The sequence below is a fragment of the Dermochelys coriacea genome, chromosome 4, assembly GCF_009764565.3.
Source record: "Dermochelys coriacea isolate rDerCor1 chromosome 4, rDerCor1.pri.v4, whole genome shotgun sequence".
Taxonomy (NCBI): Eukaryota; Metazoa; Chordata; order Testudines; family Dermochelyidae; genus Dermochelys; species Dermochelys coriacea.
Genome location: NC_050071.1, coordinates 25,748,891 through 25,767,313, shown reverse-complemented (window position 1 = coordinate 25,767,313; position 18,423 = coordinate 25,748,891). Strand labels below are relative to the sequence as shown.

The window sequence follows — 18,423 nt, the reverse complement described above, 5'->3', positions numbered from 1 at the left end:
GTTAGCTCAGTGACTCCTCAGAAATCTCTGCCGGTCTGAGTTTCTCACTTGGATGTCTCATGCTCGGTACAGACTGGTAGTATATTTCACCAGTATATATATATTTTTGTTTTAATCAGCAGACATACACTTGTGATTAATGTCTTTACGGTACAAGCTAAGTCTCTCTATGGTCTGACTGTTGTAGTAACTCATGCATACCCTACTTTCCCAGACCAAAGGTTCTGGTAAGGGTGCGTAGAGCTGTGATTAAAATATGAGTGTTGGAAGAAACACAAGTTCAGCTGAGATACTGTTCAGGAGAGCAATATCATTTTATTCTGTCTATATGACTGCATAATAAGGGAGCCCAGATACTAGCAAGAAATTTCACGTTTAAGGCAGTAGGTTGGAAAATGTTCAGTAGTTCCTGTTAGGTGCTGAGCAGCCAGCAATCCAGTGGCGCCAAATCCTCTGGTTCTGACTCTGTTTTTATTCAAGCAAATCTCTCGTTGAAGTCAAGACGCCAAATCTTGCAGTCCTTGAATTTTGTTCCTGGAAACCAATGAGTTTTGCTTAAGTAAGAACTAAATTAATGATATCAAGATTTGGGTTAATGTCTTCAGTGACATTTGTGGGGGGCTGAGCACCTGACAGGATCAGACCCAGCACAAACCTAAAAAATAAAATAAAATGCTGTTTCAGCTGCCACAATTACAAGAGAATGACTTGTGAGGAACAATCCTGCATTGACAAGGGTAGAGGATCAATTCTAGATGACCGTATGTGCCTTTTCCATCTCTTATCTTCTGTCATGATGTTTCCATCTCTAGCAGTTTCTAATCCAGTCAGAAAAGCTTGCCAAGGGGTTTCAGCCTCTAGATAATGCTAGTAGCTTGGCGTGGCTGAGTTTGTATCAGTAATTGGTTCCTGTAATAGCTTTTCCCATTTATATAATCACCTTTGATTAATGTACTCTCTACTCTTGTAGTCTGCACTGAAATCTTGCGCTATTTCGTACGCTCTCATTTCCATGTGTGTTGCATTATTTTAGTCCACTGCTCAAAACATCCTGATTAGAGCACCGAGATATAGCTATCGTGATTATTGTGTTTTTTCTTGCTGATGGTCTCACATATCATGTTGGGTGGCATGTGGCAGATTCCCTCTGTTAATTAGAACAAATGTGCCAATTATGTTAATATATCTCCTGATACCAATCAGTGAATAATTAGAGACAACGCATCTGTCTCTCACCAGGGAGTAGAATGAGAAAGAATAAGCTGCAAGGTGCATTGCTTCGGATTGTATGTTTCCTCAGCCAGTCACTGTGACAGCACGCTAACGTATGTAATGGGGCACTTATTTATATTTTGGTTAAGATATTTTAGTGTATTTACTAGGCAGCCAAACAACCAATACATTTAGGAGGCCAATCCAGTTGTGCGGTGTCATGACAGGTTTGGAAGCAACACAGTGCACACAGATAAAATAGAGTTGGTGGCAGTCATGGTGCTCACTGGTCTGAAAATTAAATCCAAAAAACATAAGGAGTCATAGTCAAAATCAGGAGACCTTTATGTGTTCTTTTTACCACAGCACTTCTTTCAGCATTTCTTACTATTATCTAACATTTTATCTTACTTTAGCACCTAGAGGCCTCAAACAGGCCAGGTTCTTGTGCTACGCATTGTATAAACATATAGTAAATGACAGTACTTGCCCCAAGGGAGCTTACAAACTCAGAGTGAATTGTCGTGGATTTCACAGTTTCCTTTCCTTTGTAAGGAAAGGCTAATGTGGAAGAATATTGAGTGTTATATCACTGACATTTTCCTTAGATATTCTCTCCACATGGGAAAACTTCTACTGTTCATGATGGTTATATCCCAAATTGAAGGATTTCTGGTTTGATGACAGAAAATTGAAGTCAAACTTATTTCACTGACTGACTGATTTCAGTGATACTTGCACACATACACATATGTGTTTATTTATATATATATATATATATTATTTTTATATGAGGTTTTGATTCACACACATATTTAGTTACTAATGGCCTAATTTTATTTATATATAAAAATACTCAAATTTTTATTATTAATAGTGCTAGAGACATTCTCTAATTTACTGAATTTTTAAGACAGAAACCTATTTAGAGTCCTTGTGACTACTGCCAGTAAATGTACTTCATCAGCAGAGTTGGAAAACAAATACTCACTTCAGAAATATGGTTCACTAGAATAAAATTAGAGAAATTGGATGCCTTTCTGCATGTATTAGGTTAACAACCTAACGCCTTGAGGAAAGATGGATGGGATGATATGATTTACAAATCAAATAATCGATAAAACCTGTATAATAACAGTATGAATAATTGCTGTCACCTATAAATTATACTGTCTGAACGCTGCTCTATTCTCTTACCTTGTATATTTGGCAGTTGCTCAATTACTGCTTACATGAGAAAATAAGTTGCGTTCTCATAAATTCTATTTACCACTGATGATAACACACACGCTTGATTTTCAGAGGTTCTGAACACAGAAGTCAGTGGCAGCTGCTCAGCAGCTCCGGAAAAATTAGGCCATTAGTAAGTAAAAATGTGTGGTAACCAAAACCTTATTTAAATGTTACAATAAGTTTTTAATTAGTTAACATTTGTATGTGGTTTGAACAAGAAAACATTTGAACAAGAAAACACAAGATATGCTAATTATTATTGGAATCATGTGCTTTTTGGCTTTCACATTACTTGTTGCTGATTACTAAAATGTGTGTGTAAATATAACATATACCTCCTGTTTAACCAGCCATCCTCTGATCATTTCCTTCAGTGATGATGATAATCTGGTGTTGGTGAGATGATACTTCACTCCCATTGACGAATTTGGGGAAGAGCCAGAGGCTGTGTACAGAACTAGACAGAGAGCCCTTTGGTTTGTTCTGGTATAGCAGTCCTAGTCTCATATGATCTTATGTTTTGCAGCAACGAAAGGGTATTTATCTCTGACTGCTCTGATTTAGTCAAATCAGAATTGTCTCATCAGAGGTCGAGACTGAATAAAGATATGTACAGTTTTGCGAGCAGCTGTAAGACTCCCCTATGTTTGTTTATGTCATTAATCACACTTTTGGTATTGGGGGAGGGATTCTTTCATGACCAGGCATATTGATCTGTACATGAAACCAAAACTATTTTGTAATGAATTGAGGCCATCATTTTGGCCCAGTCCTGTTCCCACAAAAATCAATGAGAATTTTGCCATTGACTTCAGTCAGAGTAGAAGCAGGTCCTCAGTATGCAGATCACAGAAAGAGGAGCAATAAGTGATTCATTTCTCTAACATAGGTAGCATTTTGTAGAATCTCAGCTTTGCAGTCCTATATTGGTATCACAGAAATACATTTTAAAAAAGCAGAAAGACCACACTTGTCTGTGTGGGATATCGAGGGTAAGCTGATGTCTAAAAGGAGGAGTGCAGAGAAGTGAGCTTTGGGCTTGTTTCTCAATCTAGATGCATGCAGCCTTGACCTGTGGGTGATGCAGGGAACAAACATTGCCACTGACTGTATGGGAAGCTGTCCGTCTTGATTATACTTGATTCCTGTGAGGACTCAATTTGGCTGAACACCAAGGAAGAAACGGGGGGGGGGGGGGGGGGAAACAATTTTAGGCTTCTTGCCAAGGAAATGCAGATTATTGAGAAAAGCTTAGATCTTCCATGGAAAATAAAACGTGAATGCTCTTGTGACAGAATGGTTTCCAAAATGTTGTGTGCATGCACGTGCGCGCTCTCTCTCTCTTTCCCAGCACTTTTCTAATTATTACCCTTGCTGGCAATCCAAACATGTATATCTAAGCACTTTTTGCACCACCAGATTTTTTTAAATGCTCTGGAAGATTGGCACTTTAAATCAAGCCCGCTGCAGGATAAGGTCTTTGTTTGCATTACTGGGTCTTCCTTTGGAAACAAATAAAGAGAAGTCAATCAAACACATTCAAACTAACAGCTTCGCAATTGGGTTGGGTATCACTAGCTCTTGTTAATAAAACTGTTACTAACAAAACAGTGTGCTGTTTTCTAAAATATTGACTTGAGATAAATTGAGAGGGGTCTTTATGGAGCTGATGCATCTTTTGATTGAAAGAACATACCCAAAGTCTGTTACTCTGCACAATTGCAGCCAGGGAGCTAAGATTCTTCATACTTACTGCGATGACATTACAATACCCCTGCTTGTACTGTGTAATATATGGGTCTAGGACAATTGTAATAACTTAAGGGAAAGTTTCAAGCAAAATAGAATATATATATATATACGCGCGCGCGCACACACACACTCTTCTAAGGCCATTGCTATATCCATTTTCCATCTTGAAGACTTGTGGTCCATTTAACTTCCCTATTGATAATGAAATTACAATTATTTAATTAAAGGGCACTGTATAAGAGGATCCAGTGATTTTGGTCTCAGCCCCAAACAGCTTATGATATAGTATTCAGACTGGAACAGTCTGAAAAAACTAAGAATATTTCATAACATTGTTTAAAAGCAATGAAAAATTTTCATTTTGTTTAAAATTTTCTATGGCAATTGGCATGGCAATTTTATTTATTTATACATACAACATTTTTATTTAGGTTTGGTGGGGGAAAATAACTCTCACTTTTTACACAGACACTCAGAAAAAGAAAAAAAAGGATAGGGGATTTAAAAAGTGATAGTGTTTTATTCCCCCACTGAAAAAAATTCAATACATTTCACTGAAAATGAAAAATTACAACCAGTAGGGAAAATTTCCACACAATTTTCATTTTTCATTGAAAAGAAGTTTTAGACAGAAAATTTTCAACCAACTCTAACCCAGACGATTTTGTTACAAAGTACAAATTAGATAGTGAAAAATGGTCTGGATTCCTTGCCAAAGAGTCAAGGTGCCATTGTTGGTGCAGAGATAAGCACGGAAGATTTGCAAAAGAACTAGCTTTGAAGAAGGCTTTTGAAAGAGGGAGTGCGAGGCTGTTTCAAGAGTATAGGTTGGTGTAAAAGGAGGTTTAAATGAGAAAGTGTAAAAATGGGAAAGAGAGCAGGTTTCAGAGTAGCAGCCCTGTCAGTCTGTATCCACAAAAAGAAAAGGAGAATTTGTGGCACCTTAGAGACTAACAAATTTATTTGAGCATAAGCTTTCTTGAGCTACAGCTCACTTCATTGGTTGCAGTTAGAGGACAGGTGAGGAATGTAAAAAGGAGAGAAAATGTGGCAAAAATGAAGATGGAGTTGTAAGAGAGAGAGCAGTTAGAAAGCCTTGGAAGTTTTGAACTTTATGTGGAGGCAAGAAGAAGTCAGTGAATGACAATATGACATGGTCTGACTGGTAGAAGAAGAGTGTCTTATATATGGAAAAACGAAAAATTGCTAAATGAGAATAGATCAGGTGAACTTTATTAATTAAATTACATTTTTTGAATAATAAAATGTATAAAACTCTAAATACTAAACAATGACATATATTATCTGAGTTTGTGGACACATCCATGTACATATTTAATCACTTTATTTTTATTCAACCAGAATAAAACAAGGCAGTGGAAAACATGTAGCTCTAAAGTGAGTTGTGATCTGAACCTATTTGCTGGAAGTGTTTATATAAATAATAATATATTTAAAGCAACTTTCCCCCAAAAAATCTGGAGGTTGAGGAGGAGTGCACTGTCTCTCTCTCCCTTAGTCATTTCAGGTAGATACAATCAAATTATTCATAGTTAGAGGCCTTAGTCGAGGACTGCAGGTGCAGTGGCATATTTGCACAGGAGCATAAGAACTACAGCAGCTCTCCATTAAGTTTCTCCCAACTTTCTCTGCTCTCCTATTTGATGGTGTGGAATATCCATGGGAAGGCAGGTTGGCCTGCCCCTCCCATCACACACACATTGAATAGTGAGAGTTTTAGTATATGTTAGACTCTACACATATTTTCCAACTAAACCGAAATTTATGGGTTTTTTTTATATCACATTCCAAAGGTTTTACCATCCCTCTGCACTACTAGGTTCATAACCTGAAAAGAGGGTGGATCCTCCTGCCCTCCCCAAAGGGTTCAACCAGCTTTAAATTCTGCCTGGGATTGCAGAAGAGGCCTGCTGGCAGAGGCACCTTGGAGATTAGTTTAATCAGATTTCCCGTTGGACCCACTAGCCACACACCCTAGGGTGACCAGACAGCAAGTGTGAAAAATTGGGATGGGGGTGGAAGGTAATAGGAACCTATATAAGAAAAAGACCTAAAAATCAGGACTGTCCCTATAAAATCAGGACATCTGGTCACTCTAATACACCCTCCCACTTTGTCATTTGTGTTATCCCTTGGTTTTTGTATCAGTGAGCCTCACTCCATTCAGACTTTGCCCCAGTCTTGGTTTCATGGATTGAACCTAGAATTTATCCCTTTCTTCTGTTTGCAAAACATTTGCAAACAAATGTTGATATTTACACACATATATGTGCTACTAGTGAATGTTAGACAGTTTAAATGAATGAAAATAGCTTACGGCTTGTTGGTGACTGGTCCACTTTCATCACATGCTGTTTGTGGTGATTGACCACATAAATCACATGGCATTGCCTTTGTCTATGACTAGATGGCTAAAGCTTTCTAATATCGAGAATAACAATTGATGAATAGCATATATGGTAGTTTGCATCTGAATAAGCATGTTCAACTGAATCTGGGTATTCGCACAAAAAACCAAGATGCCTCTAACATTAGTGAAGCCGAAAACCTTCTTGTGCAGATGTTTGCACCCATTGAACAGAAAAGAGAATGAAGGTGGTCAAGCTGAACAGCCAATCAGAATTCAAACGTATGCACAAACATTCTGTTTTGCAGTATTTGACCAGTTCTACGCAGGAATGAATTGAGACCCATGTGACTAAAACTAGGAGGGGCCCTAGTAACTCACACCACTGGTCACAGTGGTCTGTATGGCTATCATATGGAGGAGGGCTCTTTGTTGGTTTCCAGTCTTGTTGATGGTTGGACAGTTGTTCAAATATCTTTGGAAAAGTAGTGGTCTGTCAGTACAAATCAGGCCTGTCTTGGCAGTTAGCACCTTTTAGTTCCAGTGGGTTGATTTTTGTTTTTGTTTTTCTTCCTTTAATTAAATCCTGGGCACAAGCTGAAATGATCTAGCGATGTGAAGGCACTGCTTTGATCCATCCAGGGCCCCTGTCCCTTCCTCTAAAGCACAATTAGTTCAAATGAAAACAAGCTACTGAACATTCAGCCAGTTTATGCTAGAGTGACTCACAGCCATCAGCTGTAGGATAATGGGGTTTTTCTTTAGCAGTAAAAGGAATGTTGTCTGGATAAAAATCACATTTACAAATATTTTTCTGTGTAACCAATGAAATCATATGTTGTTAACATAGAAATATTTTTTGAAAATATACTTTACATAAAGAAGGAGAAAAATAAGCAATTTTCTATTCTTCAGTATTCCTCAGTCCTCTGGTAACTGTCCCTCTTCTGATCACTACAAAAAGAAAATAGAAAATTTACCTCACATTTGGGGTGTTTGATTATCCTTATTTTTATTTTTTTTCAGCTTGGAAAAGAGGAGACTAAGGGGGGATATGATAGAGGTATATAAAATCATGAGTGGTGTGGAGAAAGTGAATAAGGAAAAGTTATTTACTTGTTCCCATAATATAAGAACTAGGGGCCACCAAATGAAATTAATGGGTAGAAGGTTTAAAACAAATAAAAGGAAGTTCTTCTTCACTCAGCACACAGTCAACCTGTGGAACTCCTTGCCTGAGGAGGTTGTGAAGGCTAGAACTATAACGGGGTTTAAAAGAGAACTGGATAAATTCATGAAGGTTAAGTCCATTAATGGCTATTAGCCAGGATGGGTAAGGAATGGTGTTCCTAACCTCAGTTTGTCAGAGGGTAGGGATAGATGGCAAGAGAGAGATCACTAGATCATTACCCGTTAGGTTCATTCCCTCTGGGGCACCTGGCATTGGCCACTGTCGGTAGACAGGATACTGGGCTGGATGGACCTTTGGTCTGACTCAGTATGGTTGTTCTTATGTTCTTATTACAGTTTCACCCATGAACCACAACCCGAGCTCCAAGCCCTATTGTGCTAGGCACTCTTCAGGCACAGACAAGACTATCCCTGCCCCCAAAAGTTTACAATCTAAACAGATAAGACAGATAAAAGGGTTTAGCTAAACAAATAATTACATTAGGGTGCTCCCTAGTGCACCAGTGGGAGATTTTTTTTCTCTTACAACCTTTTAGACAAGGTTTTAAAGAAAAGTCAACATCTATGTCCCTCACACTGTCCATCAGATACTGAAAGTCTACATTAACTATTTGGTTATATACACCAGGGGCAGCCTTTTAAAAAAAAAAAGCATTGAACATTTTGAAGGCAGAAGAAGCTGTGAGATGGGGGAAGAAATGAACGCTGTACTCCATGATGGCTACCTTCTCATTTCAGTGCAATGTGATATTGGCACAATAGGCAACATTCAGCAGATGAGTCCTTTGCAGTGTACTTTGGTTTACAGCAGTTTCTGGCAGGGGAGCAAAGTAATCGAATATTGCACACATCTAGAGTTTAAAGCCTCTGCGGATTGGCATGGTGGTGACTGATAACCTTACTGTGTCTCTTGTAAACTTTTAGGTGGAGTGGTTGAAAAATGAAGAGGTGATTGATCCCGTCGAAGATCGGAATTTTTACATCACCATCGATCACAACCTGATCATCAAGCAGGCACGTCTTTCTGACACAGCTAATTACACCTGCGTCGCCAAAAACATTGTCGCCAAGAGGAAAAGCACTACGGCCACTGTAATTGTCTATGGTAAGCGAGGCATTGTCCTTCTGCACATCAATCAAAGTGCAGCCTGTAGGTCAGAAGCGGTCTGTGTAGTTCTGTGATGCAGCTGCCACCATCTTTGATGCAGATTCAGAAGTGAGGTCTGTGGAAACTACAAGTTCCCAATTGTAATGCACTATCTTAATTAGCATGGCCAGGCTGCCAATGTGGCCCTTATCCAGACAAAGTGTGATGGCCCTGTCTCCTCATTGCCTTACTCTACATCCACGTTCCTCTCTGCCCCCATAAAATAGCCTAAGCAGAAAGCTAGGTCTGCCTCCTGTGAAGTTATTGCTCTTGGTATATTTGAGGCAGAATGTATCCATAAGGACAGAAGCTGCTCTAATGATACATCAGCTGATTGTCCTGTTGTTCATTACAATCAATTTAATTACAGGACAGACAAGTGAAAAAAAAATCCCTATGATTACCTTGAGCATTCACTTCATAGCCAGGATAGCAGTTATGCTTAAATTTAAGCAGTTGCATCCCTAAAGTTACAATGAGGGCTTTTTAGTTCAGTTCTCTAGCAAACTAGCTGAATAGAGTTGATTAGCTGCATTTGTGATGCAGAGGAGGGACACGGCATAAGCATTCTGTGTTGTGATTCTGGCGAATACTTTAATGTATAGACCTGGGACAAATTTCACCGTACACAAATTTTTCCAACACACAGAGTTAGACTCTCTAAAAGCATAATTTAAGCTGTAGCTGAAACACTTACTGAGAGTGGGCCATGCAGGTGGGGGGGCACAATCGGGAGACCTGAATTGGGAAGCAGCCATCGCCCGTGTTCTCACTCTAGGGTGACCAGATAGCAAGTGTGAAAAATCGGGACTGGGGGTAGGGGGTAATAGGCGTCTATATAAAACAAATCCCCAAATATCGGGACTGTTCCTATAAAATCGGGACATCTGGTCACCCTATCTCACTCCCAGGGATATTTTAGACCTGTGGTGTGACTGGTAATACTACAAAATTGAGGGATTAGGAAAATTGAGCAGTTTAAATACTTGTCAGTATGGCTACACAGTATGGAGCAGTACTGGTCCCTGTCCGTCTTGTTCTCCATGTGTGCCACATATCAAGGTTCATAACAGAAAGGGTAAACAGTAACCATCTTCCTAAAATCATGGGTGAACAGTATAACTGGTGAGGTCATTCTGAGCAGCCCAACTGACTGAGTACCTGTCATATGGACTCCTCATCTTCTGTAGGCAAGGCTCCCATCGGGACTGGTGAACGAGGGATACCCTTGTCTTAGCATTCTGTGAAACATTGCTGTGAAGAGAGGAAAGCAACGTGTTGAATTTCTGACAGACCACTATCCGAAAAGAGAGGAGCATAGATGATGGGTACATCTGAATGCTAGTTATCATACAGTCACTATCCTCTCTGCATTATCTTGCTGTGGAATATTATGTAGCTTTCAGGATGCATATATTTTGGCTTACAAAGTTCAAGATGCACTGTTTGATCTTACAGTGATTGCAATTATAGAAAGATAAATCGATGCTCATTGCTGGCTCATATTGGGTCTATATGAAGAGGAGGGCCATTTTAAATCCACAGTAGCCATAGTACAGGGAACTGAAAGGACTTTTCATTCAATGGTATTTCTTGGACTTTGACAAGGACAGTGGTTAAAAATGGGGGATTTGTGTTTATTTAATGCTCTTTGTCACCTGTCACCTTTCAGTCAATGGCGGCTGGTCTACCTGGACTGAGTGGTCAGTGTGTAATGGTCGCTGTGGAAGAGGCTATCAGAAGCGTACAAGGACCTGCACCAACCCTGCCCCACTCAACGGTGGTGCCTTCTGTGAGGGCCAAAGTGTCCAAAAAATAACTTGCACCACTCTGTGTCCAGGTACAGTATGAAAGCTCACAGCCCAAGATGTGATTATCTAGTTTTTTTCCAATATCAAGTATTTTAGGAGATAACTATTAATCACAAAAACTCCTTTTATTTTACTGGTAAATCCAACATTTCAGTAAATGAATACTAAATTGTGTTACATAAGTAGGTAAAACATTGTGCACAGAGTAGATCAAACCGCAGTGGATTAAATCCCACTATTTCACAAAACTTGCACCATCATCTCAGTCTCTGTAATTCACGGGATTTGAGTAATGTTTACAGCTTCAAATCTGAAAAGCTAAAGCTTTTGATCTGTTGAACGCTGTGGAAATAAACTAGATTTAAGTACAGAACATTATTTTGACCAAACAGATTTGTAACATCCGTTTCTGTGCATACCAATTTCTCAGTTTACACTGTAAAGATGAGCAGAGCATTTGAAACATCTGGATTATGGATGTTAAACTTGACCTATGCATCTGCCTGTCCACAAAGACAGGAACATTCATGCCAAAAATATCCGCGCATTCACACATTAAAATAATTTTAAAATGCATCAAAAGCCAGAAAATTGAAACATGAAAAGTACATTTTATCATTTAATTCAACACTGTTTAAGGGCTCTGGGTGACTTTTAGAGGGACAAACTCTGCTATCCCTCACTCGTGTTGAGTTGGAGTTTCCTATGCATTGAAATCAATGGCACTACTGTTGGAATAAGGTTCTACTCAGCATGGGTAAGGAGCATCAAAATCTGGCTCTTAATGATGGGTGAAACTCAGAGAAATGGAAGTTCATTTCAAATTCTGGATGCTTAGCTGAGCCTCTTTAGTCCGAATATTTAGTAGATCCAGCTATTAAAGTCAGCGCTTTTGGGCCCCAGCATTGGCCGAACTCTTTTCCCATTGAAATCAATGGGAGTTATTGTATTGAATTCAGTGGGAGCAGGGTCAGATTAATATTGAGCACTTGTCAAAATCCCATTTTAGTCCATTAATGTAGGTACCTAAATGTGGATGTGGGAGCCTACCTTCAGGCACTCATTATTTTAAAATCTTGGCCATGATTTTTATTTTCGCAGTCCGTTTAAATACATGACCAACTAGCTTATAAATGCAGATTGTAGCACAAGATAATAAACTGCATCTGCAGAGTGCATATTCTTGACAGTTTTGTGGATTATGCCTAGTAGCTCCTTCTTCAAATGAAATATTTAAGTGGCTTTAGTTATGTCTCTAAGTATGAAAAGTGATGATCTCATAACACAGAATAATTTCTTGCCAAATTTAATTTTTTGTTGTATATAAGTGCCAAAACGCATAAATTTCTGGGCTTTGGGGTTTTTTTTCTTCTTAGACAATTTAGCCATGGAGGGACCTCCTTTTGTTTCCATTTCAAAAAGGAGAGGAGAAGAGAGAAGGAACGAGTACTTGGGAACACATTTCAATTCAGAATTAGTTCTTCTACCAAAGCTATAAATTCCACAAGACAACTGCTGACTGACTCTTTTCCTGAAGTCAGTTCTCTATGTGACTCAGTGGCTCAAATCTTGTTACTGAGATAGAAAGCCTTAAACATCTCAATAAGCAGTTGGGATCCAACCCAGACAAGTATTAACTGAAAGATGTAGGTTTCTAATGGGCACTTGGTGGCCCAGGTGGACTGAAGAGATATCAAAATCACAAAAAGAAAAGGAGTACTTGTGGCACCTTAGAGACTAACAAATTTATTAGAGCATAAGATTTCGTGAGCTACAGCTCACTTCATCGGATGCATTTACAAAATCACCACTATAGTTAGCACTAATTATTACCCTTGCTGGCAATCCAAACATGTATATCTAAGACTTTGGAGACTGAACTACCTCATTCCCCTTAGAGTTGGTCCTTCTAGGGCTAGCTTGAGGCAAATTAGCAGGGCTGTATGGAGAAGCTTTTATTTCTATGATCTATGCTGTAAAGATTTCGATCCCTAGTTCTGTCAGTCTGGCACCTTTCACAAGGGCTAAATTCACAAAGGTCTTTTAAAAGCAAGATTTTCTCTCCTTCTATCTATATTTGCATCTCTCTCTTTCTGACCTTCCTAAGTCATGTTGCTTTTTTGTCACAGTGGATGGTAGATGGACAGCGTGGAGTAAGTGGTCTACCTGTGGAACAGAGTGTACCCATTGGCGCAGGAGGGAATGCACAGCGCCAGCACCCAAGAATGGTGGGAAAGATTGTGAGGGTCTCGTTCTGCAGTCCAAGAACTGCACAGATGGGCTGTGTATGCAGAGTAAGTGGAAGTATATTAATTTGTTGTATTGACTTTGGAGTTTGGAAAATATATAGCCATTAAAAAAAACAAATTAAAGCTTGAACGTTCTCCTGCCATAAAAATCTCCTATAAGCAGAAGCTGGAGAGTATCCAAATGAAATACCCTCCACCATCACAACATAGGGAAGAAAGCTACATTTAAGTGATATGGCATAAGATGACCAAAATAACCCATGTGTGGTGCTGCAAAATTGTGCCTTGTTGGCATTGTCTGAACTGGGTACAAAGCCTCACCACCTACAACAAGCTTAGGGAGGAATTGTGTGTCTGAGGCAAATCGCCTGGAACAAATGGTGCTGCCTAGTCCTCTCCGCAGTCTGTGCCAGTTTTGTGTGGAGGTGAAGCCATGACCATTGTAATGGTCCCTACCTTTTCTGAGACCCTTTTCCAGCCCCCAAGTGCATCACTTTCAAGTGACAGGCCTATATTCCCCTTCTCTTTGGGATGGGACCTTGTGTTCCTTCCACTGTCTGAGTGGTTGTGCCAGGTTATGCCCATCTGGTTGCCAAATTTGACACCTGTAAGGGCATAGCACCTGTAAGACTTCCCTTCAGGAGTTGGTGGACAGTAATATTATGCAGTGACACAGAAGCAGCATTTTCATGACAAAGGATGATTTTTTTTTTGCCAAAAGGTTCAGAGCATTCAGAGAAATGGATTTAAAACAACAGAGAGACCTGTAGGCACAAGGTCTTACCTACACGTGGCATTCCCCTCAAGGCCCTAGGTAGATATGACTTAGCCTTGATATCCTCTGTTCTCTTGGGGGCCAAACTACAGCCTGCTAGCTGCAGACGCTGACTCACTGACAGTCTGGGTGTCTGCTTGCATCCCCATCAGTGCTCATTGGCATTCACTGAGCAACCTCTCTCAACAAAATCAATCCCCCACCCTTTTCTCGGTCTAGGGTCCTATAATGGTTTTGTACCCTTTTTTGATCCTAGATTTAGCCTTGGGAAAAGTAAACTATTCTAGCTTGATTGGAGCTTGGTAGGGGGTATAATCCAGTTAACATCTTCCCCATTGTTTCCTCAAGGACTTTTATCTGTGTTATTGTTTTGCCTTTCCTACTTGGTCCCTCTAACAATCTCTTCTGATCTAACTCCATATCAAGTAGCCCCCTATAAACGTTATAATGCACCATATACATAAAAAAACAACACAGATATTTCCCAATTCTCCACGCTATGTCCTCTTATGGCTTTCATTGGGGTAATTTTGCACCCCCAGGGGCCAGGAGGGAGCAGCCTCTGACCTCTCCCAACTGCAAGGACTTAGATTGTCCTTAGCCCACATGTAGAGTGCTTGCGGGAGGGAAGAAGGCTCCTTCCATTGTTCTTCCCCAACTGTGCACCCACACAGATGCCAGGGGTAATCTAGTCTACAGTAGATATAATTACACACTAGCTAGAGACACCTGCAGAATAAATTAACTCCTTTATGGGAAAATGCTGTTTCCTGTGCCAAGATCATGTAAACAGACTTGCTGCAGGGCACCTCCTCTGAGGTTTGGGCAAAATATTCTTCCCTCTTAGTCCACAGGGATGCAGTAGTCTCTGCAACTCTTGTACCCTCTCTCTTTGGGGGAAACAGTTAGTGGATACAGTAGCTTGGATCTAGAGCTCTCTCTAAAGCTACCACTCCTCACCCTTATATGCAGCGATGTGGAAGCTGTGGGTCTATGTCATAAAGGTGTGCAGTAGGAGTGTATCAGTCTCTCTGAATCTAGGGCCTTTCCCACCCATACAAGAGAAGGCAGGATTTGCCCTTTTGTGTAGTATAGATTTAGGATTCTATATCCAGGATAGTATCACTTGAAGAGAGAGCCTATTGTTTAGTTATTCATTTGGATATTTACAGCTCTGCCATAAACAAGCACCCATCCAATGCTCTGGGTGCCCTGGACTAGTCTTTTAAAAATCCAATGTATTAATCAAATGACACACCTGTTACCCCAGATCAAACAAACATAAATAGAACATAATGAATTGACCTCCCCACACAGCCCCACCAGTTTCCCATATCATCCTTATTGCTAGGCCCATCTTCTTATGGGCCAGGAAGTTAAGATGGATATTGCAGCTCTATCTGAAGGTTAACAAACTCGTGCAGTTTCGGACCATAGGGAGAATCGAGTTGAAAAGGCTTGGTGACCTACCAGAGAATACCCTGCCCGTTGACCTCTCTCTCTCTCTCTGATACCAATGAGGCTCCAGCCCAATGTCTCTGATGGTCACAGGGAGAGAGAGTCTCACTGATAATGGGACTCGGGACTGATAGAGCTTTTATAATTCAAAACCAACATCTTCAAAAAATCAACCTGGTAAAGCAGACCTTAGGCCTTTGGCACTGTTCATTTGCATACACAAAGTTGGTTCTAGGTACATTACCTTGTTCCTTTTTTATATTTAAATGAATTTAGTGCCAGACTGATAGCACTGGAGACTGAAGTTGTCTGTTCACAGAACAGGTACAGCGCCGGCAATAGCGCAAGTTTCAACACACTGACCCTCCAATGTGCCTCAGACTCTAAAACTCAGAGGAGAGTTCAGTCTTCAGGACCATCCTGGTGTTGGCCACTCCACTATGACTGCCAAGAGGTTCCTAATTATTGTCAAGGGTTATGCTGGGTTTTTTTTTGTGAATTTGACACCAAGGAACTGAACCATCACATTGAGTCTTTCAGATGATGCATTAAAAATTGAGGTCCTATCTGAACTGTTGGTCCATTAAAGATCCACTGAACTTTTCATAAAAACAGTGGTTGGTTCCAATGGCCTTTGCCAAAATTTGTCTTCTTCCACTTCTCTGCATTGTACTATACTGCTTTCTGGTTCTCCACCTGGCTCCAGCTCTCTGTCATCCAAGGGACTTCAGTTGTATCTGTATAGTGGTTGTATGTTCACAGTTTTATGTTCAAATAGGCCATAGAAATGCCATTAGCTAGTATGCAATGATTTTCAGTCTCTACCAAACAGAGCTAGATTTAAACAAGTGACCGAGATGTAAAAGGTTCTGCACTGAAACCCTGAGCTATCCAATCTCAAAACATGAATTTTCCTTCAGTTTTCCAGGTTAACCAAAAACCAACTCATCCATATGGCCACATCTTTCATTTGAGTTTTGATGCTTTGAGTGACAGCTGTATGAAACCAGCTGTAATTTTTCCATTTTTATTTTTGTGGGGGAGGGAAAAGAGAAGCTGAACTTTTCTCTAAAAGTAAAAAAAAAAAAAAAAAAAAAAAAGTCATGCTAAAGTAAAGTTATATTACACCCTCAAAATATGGATTTGTAGCGGGAAAGCTAATGTATCCTTAACTCCAGTGGTGTAAATGAGCCATTATGGTAAATTAGCAAGAAAAGAAACCACCTCCACTCTAAAGACCTCTTTATTACCAGATTATATTTAGACAGGTGTGTGTCATCTTTGGGTATATGCATAAGCAGAGCCATTTAAGCCGAAATCTCATGAAAACAAATTTATAATGCTGCTGGAGAATAAAAGCCCTGTAGGGATCCCATTTTTATATAGATGGTATATTGCATTTTATTTGTGAAAGTGACTGCTGGGAGTAAAGCACAGATCTTCAAAAGGAGAGAGGGTGATGCTAATGTGAATCCCACTCTGCATTTTTATATGTATATGGAGGGTGGGAGGAAATGAAAAATATACATTTGCATATTGATCTCCTTAGCTCCAGGGGTTGAGATTGTCCCTCAGTGTTGGAGTTTAATGGTAATGTCTTTATACTTATGGGGTTCATATACCTGTAAAACTTACAATCTTGCTCCATGATCTATCACTGCTGAATAGATTGACTTGCCATACTTTATAGCTCTTTGCCTGCTATTCTTTCTCTCTCTCAATTTATGTAAATCCATTCAGAACACTTTTATTTTTACTTCTCTGTGGGGTTGGGTTCCTCCAGATGAACTCATAGTACATCTGTGTGCTGATCTAGGGAGGAACACAGGACCCTTTTCATTCCTGGAACACACTGAAATTCATTACAGATTATTAGATTTTCAGATGGATTGAGTTGGAATTAGAATTTTTCATAACTCGGAGGCCTTTGAATCCAGATCACACATTTCAAAGAATTCCCAGCAGCTTTCCCTTGTGGGCGCATGGATAAGAGCCAAGGGACACAAGATCAAGCCCTCTGTATGCTTGGATCCTTTTCTCATTTCTACTTGGTTGGCTGCTTAATTGCATGGTATGCAGATTCTACCCATTAGAGCAGTTTCTCCCTTCCTTCCAAGAATCAGTCTTCATCAAAAACGGATGGTTTATCAATTACATATAGTAACGTGAAGTCTAAGGATTATTAAATAGCTTCTCATAGCAGGAGCGACTAACCCATTCCTTTGACAGAAACTCACTTGTAAATATATATATAAAAGATATCCCAGGAAATATTGGATTGAATCAGTCTAATTTACAAGCCCTTTCTCTTCCAGTCTATTATTCACTACACTAACATCACTTGGGCAAATCAATAAGCGCTTTCATCAGACTGCCCCTACTCCAACACAGAGCAGCAGTCAGTACCGCTATCGATTTCTGTGTGGGGATGAAAAGTGTGGAGTCTTCTCCATCCCTTGTAATTACAGTATTTTACACCAAAAATCTGTAGTTTCTGCTTACCGCTAACCGTGGTGTTTCTGGTGCAACTGTGCTGTCACATTTATTCAGACTAATGATCTTGCTAGTGTACACACACACTCCTATTCGGTAACTAGTATTTTTCCCTTAACATGAAAGAATGAATAAGTATTAAACTAGCATGCCTGCAGAGAGAGAGAGGAGGCAGATTGAAAAATGAAAGTAACTGCAGTGAAAATTTAAGACAACTGTTGCTACTGTAAGCCTCCAAATATACTGTATCACCTAGCAAGAGTCTTTACAATAATTTTATAATTTACTGTAATGGAATTAATAAGCCCTCAGCAATATCATATACTGTGTGTGTAATAAAAACTGGCACCACCCACAGTAGTTAAATTATTTACCACCATATTTGCAACATTTCCTATTTGAAGCATAGAGACTAGATTAAATATCACAATGCTTTGAGATCCTTGCCTGCAAGGCTCTATTGACATTCAAAATATTCCGTGTTATTCATTGTTTTAATAATAGTAATGTCAGTTTCAGAGGAGTACAAAATTTGTCATTTTTATGTATTAGAAGGTTAACACATCTCATTTGTCCATGTTTTCCTACCAGGCATCTATTACATAAGTTGCTTCTTGAGAAGGAAGAAAGGTTAACCTAGTATTAATGTCTGCTGTGCTTTCTGTTGCAGCAGTTTCTTGCTGGAACATACATATTCCGCACATGTGCTACTTGTTCAATGTAATACACCAGAA

General features: G+C 39.6%; 1 protein-coding gene across 1 annotated transcript in view; it reads left to right on the top strand.

The window, feature by feature from the left end:
* Positions 1–18,423, top strand: part of UNC5C (unc-5 netrin receptor C) — a 347,179-nt gene that overhangs the window by 264,730 nt on the left and 64,026 nt on the right. The window contains 3 exon segments of the mRNA XM_038400403.2: positions 8,681–8,861; positions 10,576–10,743; positions 12,844–13,008. Coding sequence (XP_038256331.1) covers positions 8,681–8,861; positions 10,576–10,743; positions 12,844–13,008 — 514 coding nt within the window.